This window comes from Nicotiana sylvestris, chromosome 9 (genome assembly GCF_000393655.2).
Source record: "Nicotiana sylvestris chromosome 9, ASM39365v2, whole genome shotgun sequence".
NCBI classification, from domain to species: domain Eukaryota; kingdom Viridiplantae; phylum Streptophyta; class Magnoliopsida; order Solanales; family Solanaceae; genus Nicotiana; species Nicotiana sylvestris.
In genome coordinates, this window is record NC_091065.1 from 148,471,190 (window position 1) to 148,482,663 (window position 11,474).

At 33.6% G+C, this 11,474-nt stretch overlaps 1 protein-coding gene across 1 annotated transcript; it reads right to left on the minus strand.

Moving 5' to 3' along the window:
- Positions 1 to 4,324: 4,324 nt before the first annotated feature.
- On the minus strand, positions 4,325 to 11,045 carry LOC104247364 (aquaporin NIP2-1-like). The gene is made up of 5 exons (XM_009803354.2): positions 10,626 to 11,045; positions 9,946 to 10,170; positions 5,969 to 6,163; positions 5,414 to 5,475; positions 4,325 to 4,782 (listed from the first exon to the last, which is right to left on the minus strand). Exons 1-5 carry the CDS (start codon positions 10,764 to 10,766, stop codon positions 4,545 to 4,547), a joined length of 861 nt encoding a protein of 286 aa, XP_009801656.1. The 5' UTR covers positions 10,767 to 11,045; the 3' UTR covers positions 4,325 to 4,544.
- Between the last annotated feature and the right edge of the window lie 429 nt (positions 11,046 to 11,474).

Here is an 11,474-nt window from a genome sequence, read left to right on the forward strand (position 1 = left end):
GGAATTTTGGAATGTTTGATCAGGAGCATACTTTTTGATATCAGGGTCGGATTGGATTTCCAGAAGTTGGAGTAGGTCTAGGGGGTCATTTGTGCTTGTGTGCAAAATTTAGGTCAATTGGACATGATTTGATAGGTTTCGACGTCGTTTGTAGAATTTGAAAATTTCCAAGTTTAGTAGGCTTGAATCCGTGTGTAATTCGTGTTTTTGATGTTATTTGAGGTGATTTGAGGATTCGACTAAGTTCGTATCGGATTATAAGACTTTTTGGTACGTTTGCTTGATGTCACGTGGGCCTCGGGTTGATTTCGGGTGGTTAAAAAACTTGGTTTTGATTTGGTGAAATTGCTGAAGTTGCTGGTTTTTGGTTAATCTGGTTTCCTCTTATGTGTTCGCGAAGGAGGTCTCGTGTTCGCGAAGTGTACTTAGAGGTTGTTGCAAGTTTGCTCTTCGTGTTCGCAAAAAGGAGCCCGTGTTTCGAAGGTGTGGTCAGTAGAGGCATCGCGAATGCGAGACGTATAACGCATTCTCGAAGAGGAGTGAGGCAGCTGGGGACCCCATCCATTTGGTCTATGCGTTCGCGGAAGGGTAGTCGCGTTCGCGAAGTGAGCAATCAGCAAAGCATCGCATTCGCGAAGAGGGTTTTGGGTGGCAGAATCATTTGTGCTACGCGAACGCGAAGGAAAGGTCGTGTTCCCGATGAAGGAATATCTGGGAAGCAGTCTTAAATTTCAAAAACGAGGGTTTGAACCCATTTTTCATATTTTGAGCTAGAGACCACGGATTTGGGAGATTCTTGAAGGTGTTTCCAAGGTGTTGATTTTGGGTAAGTGATTCTTTCTTGGTTTTAGCTAAATTCCATGATTATGCCTTTATTTCCATCATCTAATTTGTGATTTGGGCTGGAACACTGGGAAAAAGAGGAAGAGTTTTTGAGTTATATTTTTGAGGTTTTGAATGGGATTTTGTTATCGGATTTGGGCAAATTTGGTGTGGTTAGACTCATGTCTGAATGGGCTTTCGGGTTTTGTGACTTTTTCGGATTTCGAGATGTGGGCCCGGAGCTGGGTTTTAGCCAATTTCGGATTTTGGCTATAATTGTATTGTACTGCTTGTGGCTTGATTCGGGACGTTTGGAGACCGATTTGAGAGGCGAAGGCATTTTGGAGTAGAGTTTTCCCCAGATTAAGGTAAGTAACACATTCAAACTTGGTTATGAGGGTTTGAGACCCCAAATTATGTGATATGTGATTGGTATTGAGGTGACACACATGCAAAGTGACCGTCGTGCGGGCGTGCACCGGGAGAATTGTGACCTATTAGATTCCATGGTGCTGTATAGTGATACTATCTTATTGATATCCATGTTTCCATCATGTGATAAAGTAATTGAGCTATCAATCATGCTAGATATCATGTTTAGGCTTTATGCCGATACTATTGGGCCCTAAAGTGGTCTTTTCTTGCTCTCATCTTATTGATTTCATTTATATTTCGTACTCAGTCATATTTATTCATTTCATATCATATCTCAGTCTCAGTGGTTATTTATTGATACATCATATCATTGTTTCGGGCTAGTTTTCATGACATTGTGCGCCCTTGAATGAGACTGGAGAGATTGATGACTGAGTGAGGCCGAGAGCCTGATTATGAGTGACAGTTATGGAATCGGGCTGTACGCCGCAGCGGTTAGACTGATTTTATGATAGAGCTTGGGTTGTAGAAGCCTCTCCGGAGTCTGTGCGCACCCCTAATGAGCACGGTTGATATTGTTGAGGGATGGATCTTCCTTGGACATAGATCTTGTCCGAAGCACTTGATACCTGGAGATGGATTTTCTCCACAGGGCTGGATTGGCCTTCCTTGGTACTGGGTGACTTAAGGTTAGTGATGTATATATTCCGGAATGGATCTTCCCTGGGTCGTATGGGACATATACAGTACCGAGTGGTTGAGCATTTGAGAGTGTGAGCACATGAGGCTGACAACATGGTGCATCACATACAACATGTGCATTGGCATGTAGAAATAGAAGAGTTATATTCTCCACATTGTTCAGATCTAATCTATTTCACTGTTTTGAGCTATCTATTTAATTTCAAAGCATGCCTACGTTTCTGCACTGTTATTCCTATTTATAACTATATCGGTTGAGTTTGTCACTACCTTTCAGTCAAAAGGTTGGACTTGTTACTTACTGAGTTGGTTGTACTCGCGTTACTCCATGCACCTCGTGTGCAGATCCATGCGCTTCTGGTCATGGAGGCTGCTGATTGAGGAGTCAGATCATGGAGACTATCGAGGTAGCTGCATGGCGTTCGCAGGTCTTGACTCTCCTTCATTATCTGTATTTTAGTTTTATTCCCTAGACACTGTAGTGGACTATATTCTGGTTTATATGCTCATATACTCAGTGACACTTCGATTTTAGGATAGATTGTATCGTATTTTGGGTTGTTTCTGTTTTCAAAAGGCTTTTTCTTAAATATTAATTGATTCCGCCTTTATTTTTAAATTGTTTACTGTATTGAGATGTTGAATTATAGCTGGCCTAGTTCCAAGATAGGTGCCATCACGACAGTTGATTTTGGGTCGTAACATCCATATAGTATCTTCCTTGCACAAAATAATATATCTTCTCTATGATTTTAGCAACCTTCCTTTCAAGATATTTATGAACTTTTCTTCCATAATTCTGTAGAGTCTTCTTCTGATATTGTAGTAAACCATTCAATATTTAAAATATGACTTTCAAATATTATTCCTTCTATGACGCTTGGAGATTAAATCGCTGAAAATATTCTTCCTTGATAAATTCATCACATGATATTCTCTTTCCCATATTTATTTGGATCTTTACCACCATCTTCTTTCTTGAATAAACCAGTATCTTCTTTCTTGAATATGCATGTGCAAGAATAATATTACCACAAGTAAATGTTCTTTGATTAATAATTATGTTGGTTTGTCATCATCAAAATCAATATGTGAAACCTTAAAGCTAACACCATAATCTTAAGGTGGCCATACCTTTACTTCAGGCAAGTCCACAATTCAAGTGAACCTTTCAGTGTCAAATATTTAACGTTCAAATCTTTATCCAAATGATGATAAAAAAAGTCATAACTTTCGCTTTGTCCTGGTTCGATGCTTAATTACCCTAGGTAATGGTGTCACCACGACCTTTAGCGTCTAAGTAAATCCCAGTATCGACACCTCATGATTGGTATCTTTTTCTAGAGATATCAAGTGCCACAAACTCAAGCATTGACAAATTCGACATGAATAATTAAGATAATAATGAAGATAAACAAATGGACATTATTTCAAATAATAATCCTTAATCTTAATACTCAATCACGACTATCAATAAATTATTTGAACGTTTAGTTGATCTAAATGAAAGAAGAAGTGAAAAAACATATAGGCATGCATACAACTTTTATTGGACAGAGAACCATGTAAATAATGACAAGTAATTTAATAAACATGCTAGCCTGGTAAGCTTCTGTTATGACATAAAGTAAAACTAATTTATTTTTTTAAGGAAAAATCACTTAATAAAAGATGCAGGGTTGTAATCCTACTATGCACGTGAGAATATCGCGGTAAACATGGTCACAGATTCCACATACAGAAAAATAAATCTCATCAGCTACACCAGAGTTAATTTAAAACAAATATACCTTGGTCTGAGGAAGAAGATAAACACAACTTAGAGACAATGAATTTGGTTAGAACCTCGTGCCCATAATGTATTAAGAAACTTAGCTCAAAATAACAAAAGAAAATAGATAATAGAAGAAGAACGAACTTTCTTATATATCTTTCGAGTATTCAAGTGTGTCACATATCACATATCTAGCCTATATTTATATTATTACATTGAGGTTTACAAAAAGATTGCCCTAGATATGACATTAATAATTGGAATCATAGGAGAAAATCATGGGGAGGTTATGGAGGTATGAAAGTTATAATCACAATAGTGAGGAATAGTGGAGGTTAATTAAACCATGGAGAAGAGTAATAGGAGTAGTGGACATCCATAGTAAATACTGTAAAAATAATAATGTATTTTACACATGAAGCATGCAGTAACTATTTTATTGTAAACCTAATTTATATCCACGGTAGTATAAATTGGTTTCATGTGCTTGGTGTAATTTAATCGATTGCAGCAGAACTTAATGCATTGAATTTATATGTTTTACCTAGTCGTTTAAATGAGATTTTCATTTCACTCTACAGCGAGGAGAAGTTTACCACACAGTCAGTACTCAATACAGTGACATTTATCGAAATAAAAATCTTGAAGTCGAACACAAAAGTCAGCACGTCTATATCATTTTGCAGCAAATTTATACAACTAATTAATGTAGATTACCACTGCATATGATACAGAAATTACATGACAACACATATAAAAAGAGGAGAAAAGAAGAGAGGGTTGGTGGAATTGTGTTAATATATTACAAGAGCTTCAGTAAAGCATAAGAAATATGCAACCAAATGAAAGCATCACAAAGCGCAGTGTTTGTTTATACGCCTTGTTCTTCATCATTGCTCTTCATTCTTCGAAGTTTAAACGAGAATGACTGTCCTGGTGCTATTGCATGGACTGGTTTGTCAGTGACCCTGATGAAATTATAGGACCATGCTCCAAGTAATGTTCCACAAACAGGTCCGATTATATACACCCATATTCCTCTGTAGTCGTTGCTAGCCATTGCAGGTCCAATGGTTCTGGCTGGGTTCATTGATCCTCCTGACACCGGCCTGCAACAAATCAACATTATTATAGTTCAGCCAATTAATTAAAAACATGGTTAATCTAGGGGCGTTGCCGCATAACGGGGAAATATTATTTTTATTTGATTTAACTATATATGATTAAGAGATAAATTTTTATATTTAAAACAATATAAAAGTCAGGGTATAGTTCAAGTGCCAAAGGTTGACGAGAGGGTTGTAACTTTATAAGGTCACGCTTTCGAGCTTTACGCTATGCAAACGAAGTTCGGCATTTTAGTACAGAAATCGGCCCATTATGCTCGAATTTCGAAGATGGCGATTCGTCTTAAGGATGGCTTTAAATGAATTTCTCGATGAAAAAAAGAGAAAAATATGAGGTGTCTACGTAAATAATTTAAATTCTTTATTTATTTGATACATGTTTTCTATCACCTAGAGCGTGAGACGAGAATATGTCACTTTCTCCTTCCATCCCTCCCTCACAACAAGACTGCAAGTAGATTTTTTTTATAATTAAGAATTTTGAAGTTTTAGTTTTTCTTTTCTAATTCTACCGTATAACTTTGAGCTAATCCCCAATTATGACCCCTCTTCTTCATAAGTGTCAAACTTATGTCCAAGCGAACAATGGGTATATTATTAGACCACCACTTACCCCGCCAAGATAGAAGTAATACATACAGCCGAACCAACTGCCATGCCTGCCAGCTCGCCGATCTATGAAAGCACAAGTTCAACAAAAAGAATTATCAGAATCATGATCCACTTGACTTTATTTTATTTTATTTTTTAAAAGAGAGACACAAATTTATTAAGAATGACGGAAATCATTTTCAATTCTATAGAAAATATTTTCTGTAAAAGTGTTTTAGTAAAATTCAATTCTGTACTTGGTTATTGAAACACAAATATTTTTTTTCAAAGAAACATTAATTAAAGAGTAATAATAATATTAGAAAATAAAAGTGTTTTAGTAAAATGTTAGAGCATTATAGATTAATAATTATGTCAAAATTTCAGTTGGAGGAAGTAATATGAATTTAAAAATTAAGATAGTTGTGAGGAGAATGACATCAACCCATAATAAAGGAAGACATTTTCTCCCTTTTAATGATATTTTTTTGATAATTAAGCACTAGAAAATAATTTTTTTATGAAAAATAACTTCCGCGGTAACAAAACATAGATAATGTGATTTCGGGATTCTTACAGCTTTGGTATCAGTGGCGACTGCAGAGGTGATGAACATCATAGAGAAGGTGACCACAATTTCCATGATTAAAGCTTGAATGTCTGAGCCTGAAGGAGTTGTAGTTCCCACATGTTTTATTGGGTGAAGCAATACCCGTAGTGTGAATGCAGCTGAGGTCGCCCCTGTAAGTTGTGCTGCTGCATACGGTGGTACCTTAAAAAAAGAACCAAATTACACCTTTAGCTTCTTGTAAACGAAAAAAAATACTCCATCCGTTTCATATTAAATGAGGTACTTTCCTTTTTAGTCTGTTTCTAAACAAATGACACATTTCTAAATTTGAAAATAATTCAACTTTAAACTCTTTCATTTTATCCATTTACCTTAATGAGAATCTTTTATAGTCACATAAATATCATGGCCCCACAAACTTTTTACCCCTTAAACCTTTAAGACCACAAATTTCAAAAGTCTTCTTTCTTTTTTCTTAAACTTCGTACCGAGTCAAACTACCTCATTTAATATGAACCGAAGGGAGTACTCACGTTCGACTTATATCAAATTAATAAATGCAAGACATTCATCATACTCTTTTCGTGTATAAATTTTTCCTCTTCTTGTTAATTGCTTAGTTTATGGTGATTACAGTTTTAAACTTGATAGGTTTAATTTTCAAGTTCTTAATTGAAATTATTGTATTTTTAACTTAAAATTATAAATTAAAATTATAATATTTATGGAAACTTTTGTAGTTTTTCACTATATATTTATGATTCATGTAAAATATTATTGGATTTAATTGAACTACAGAAATATAATAGCCACAACTACGGAGGCACCACTATTGTTTGTTCAAGACTTTCAAAGAGTGAATTTAATATATTGTCACTGAATTTTACCCATTCTAACAGTAAAGTCATAAAAAATATTTTTGCCACACTAAAATAATTTAATTTTACCTACTATAAATGTAAAAAATTAACTATTTTTATCACATTAAAATAATTAAGTATTTCCAACTATAATAATAAAGTCATAATTCTGTATTCATTATAACAGTAAAATTAATCATAAAGCTTTAGCCATGACGTGAAATTAACTCGGCTTTCGATTGATTTTGATGAAAGAACAAATGAAATCAATAGATTGGTCCTTTACAGCTTGTTTGGATGGTTGTTACCGATTGTATCGTATAGTATTATTACTTTAAATACAATGTTTGTTTTGATTGTTACTTAAATTTTATTGTATCGTATCATTAAATCCGTCGTTACATAACGGCGAAATGTGCCACTTTATGTAACGACTGATTTGGTGTGGTCGCGTCATTACCTTGTTTTTTTCTCTCAATCTCACCCTTTATTATTATTAAATTATTTTATTTATCATTTACCCTACCTTTTTATATAGTAATTTTACCTTGTATCATAGTTTTTCTTTATAATATTGTAAGTTTATTCTTCATATTGCTGGTAGATATCATGAAACGATGGCAAACGATACAATCTATTCAAATATTGTATTTATCAAACGATACAGTACAATATAATACAATACGATACGATACATTATGAAACGATGCGTAACAATCATCCGAACACGTTGTTATGATAAATATATACAAAGTCATGGAGCCGAAAACCCGGCAATATATTAGATGTAGAGTTAGTGAGGAACATGTATTGTGAGTACGACTGTATGGTGGTGGTAGATGATTATTTAAGTTTTGCCACATGCCATCCCCACGACCCCATCCCTCAATAAGTTACTTTTGTTGTGAAATTATGTTGTTTGGTTTCAAAAAGCAACGAAAAAGGGCTTCAATTTTTTTTTTTTTTGTTTGCTTAAAAGATGCATATATTATTGAAAGCAGTATAGGCTTCAAATTTTCGATGTGACGGGAAAAAGAAAAACTCCCACAAAAAAATTCTATGGTAGAGAGAAAAAAGAGAAAAGGATAATGGGGCGAACAACATATCTTGAATTAATTGTTAATTTTTTTTATATAATCATTTGATAGTGCATATTGACTAGTCTTACTAGAAGACTAATGGTGGAGGAATCTCATTGATTCCTTTACATCCTTTATTGCTGTCAATTCTCTTTCTCTCTATAGATATAAACTAGGTTGCATGTGCCCTGATTTGTTTGTTAAATCTTCTTATATAAGGTAGCTTTGGTTTTTTAAACTAGAAAATGGAGCAAGCAGGGTATCCTAGCTCCCCGTTGACAAATGACGGTGCTATTTTAGTCTTTCTTTTTTCTTCTCCTCCCGATTATTTTAATTTTCTGATTAGTTTAATTAGTTTTGGATAATGATCACGGAACACATACTAGTAAAGGGAATCCAGCTTAGAAAATCCAATTGTTTTTTGTCCGTTGTCAAACCTCGTCTTGATGCTACTTCAAAAGAAAAACACGAAGAACATATAATACATGGCAAAAGTTCTGATAAATTATTATCCATTTGATGTTTAAAATATAGGTGGCAGGAAAGTGCAAAGCACTGCAACTTATAGGCAATAAATATTTCTATAATATATGAAAATTACTCATTGAATCACTTTTAAGAGAATTGCATGTTATTTTCTATGATAATATTAATTGATAATTTAATAAAAATTATAATTTATCGATTATAATAGGTTGAATTAAATTTATATAATATTGCTATGACTCTTCAAAAATATCTCCGGGCGTGTGCTGGATCTCCAAAAATAGCGCATTTTTAATTTGGATAAACCGACACTAGTGCGGCAACATTTTTAGAGAATTACAACAATATATATATATATATATATATATATATATATATATATATATAATTGATGTTGTACTAGAATTTTTATACTATAAGTTTATATAACATAAATCATATGCAATAAAACTGAATAAGAAGAACTCAGCAACCAGCATATGAATGAATAAATGACATTAATATGGGCGACATAACTATATGACTGACAAATTATAGAACAAACTTCATAACAGTGTTTGTCCACTAAAGACCTAATGGATTGAGAGGGATGAAAGGAGTCAAGGGTCCTCCATATAGAAAGAGTTGTGACTTTCAAATAATTGTCATGTGCCTATCAAAATCACCAGGTGTATAACCAGGTCAGCTGCCGGACCAACTATAGCCAAAGGTTTTATACTCCCACATGTGTGTGGTTGGAATGGATCTACTATATCTAAAGTGCATACTGATTGCTATTTCTTATTTTTTCCAATTTATAATGCGAGAATGCTCTATACATGCGAGAGGAAAGAATATTGTATTGATAAGCAGTATTATTTAAGAATCTAAAAATCATGGAAGACGTAAATGAAATTATATTAACCAAGAATAACTCCGACGTTAAGTCGTTAACCGTAGAATTCAAAGCTCCAACCTACCACTATGAGGTAAAAAAGATTCATTAATTGGACAGGCCCCATTGCCCAAATCAATGATTTCTTTCTTTTCCTTCTTTATGTTGAAACATAATATAATATATTTAATTAAAAATATGATATTTATTAGTATATGTTAAGCTTTACGATGAGATAGCCACAAAATTTAATATGGTATTAACACAACAAGAGATCGATGTTAGGTTCAAATGCCACTGTCACTTATATACATACATACATATATATATACATACATACTATATATATATATATATATATATATATATATATATATATATATATATATATATATATATAATTTTATTTGTTTAGCCATAAAACAATAGATCACGCTCACATGTATGGAGACTGGTTGAGACATGATATAAGTAAATAATTGGAAGTGTTTAACTTCCTAACAATTTAAACTTTTAGCTGAGACAGTCACACACTTCAATATTTTCCTCTTTGTTTTTTGGTTTCAAATACTTAATTATTCATTTTATAACGTCTGGAGGAATATGATGATCCAGGACAGACGTACCAGAAAGAAATTAAATAAAAAGGAAAAATAATAAAGAATCAATTAGGAAGAAGCGGACCTGTCTCCATGGGAAATGTCTAACGGCGGCAAAAGCAAAGGTAACAGCAGGATTCATATGCGCACCAGAGATATGTCCAACAGCATATATCATGACTGTCACAATGAGTCCACCCGCAACGGAGGCTCCAAGTCTCGACACTTTGTGTTCGTCGCTCGCACTAATTGCAGCTGCACCACATGTCACAAACACCAATAGATACGTCGCAATTACCTCCGCTATCACCTGCAACAATCACTACAAGTGGATTCAACATTTAAACTATTCATGAGTTCTCAATTTTTATGTTTCTTATGGCGAACCCATGAAACTCACATTGCTAAGAAGAAGATGATGATGATTAAAGTTTAAAAGCTAAGAAAAGAAGAAGATAAATAAACAAGAGAGAGAAAAGAAATGTAATATTTCAACCTGAAATAAAAAAAAGAAGAGAAGCTACTCCACATGCATGCAAGTAGCTAGATTAACGGACAGGTTTAAATTTTGTGTACCAATAATGTAGATTTTTTTTTACACTTAATCAAGTTGACTTATAATATAAGTAACTTTTCGAAGCAAATCTGATATGATAATTATAAAATAACAACCTATTATGATAAGTTAAATTGTACCGATCATAGTAGAAAATTTCTTTGAATGTCAGTTATATTAATGGACATATTTATGAATGAGTTGAATACCTTCTTGAGAAACCCAGGTGGGTAATGTTCTTGAAAAAATATCAATATGTAACGGAAGGACAAGTTGGACTTTGGATTTTCGACGGACACCAATTCATTTGGTTTTTTGTTTTCTGTAGAGTTTCCTCGTTCACTCTCCATTGATGAACTAGATAGACAAATAGAAACTGGTTAACAAATAGTGCTATAGAAGAATAAAACAGAAAATTGAATCTCTTCTTCCTCCTTTTAAAATGTTTGTAGTTGGGAAAGGAGGCGTGAATATGTGAAGTTGAAGAGGTTTTAATTAAGGAGGCGGAATAAACTTGTGCTTTGAACTTTTAGCTCTTAAGAAATTTGTTTCTTCCCATAATTTATATATAGAGATGCACTTAAATATTTTTGGGTGAAAGTGTACATCCTCAATTCATTATGCATCTTGGACTCCTATCTCTTCAGACGTGGCCTGAACCCATACGCGTTACTCAATTATGCGTGTGTTTTCTTTTTCGTTTTGTTTTCTGTTTGATATTTTATTGTGGGTATAGTTATACTTTTTCCCTATCCAAACGAGTATAATAATATAAGAATTTATGTGCACCGGATATTTACACCAATTTAATGGATAAATGGCATGGCATCTTATTTAATTATAACGGCAAGTAATTAATCATAGTTAACTATCATATCTTTTGCACATAATCTTAAAAAATAATGTATACATATACTTAATAATCCAGCTATTTGTCACGATCCAACAATCCCAATCAGTCGTGATGACACCTAACACACTCGCTAGGCAAGCCGACAATGACATAACAACTAAACAATGGAATAAAATATATTTTTAATAAACTCAACGGCGGGAAT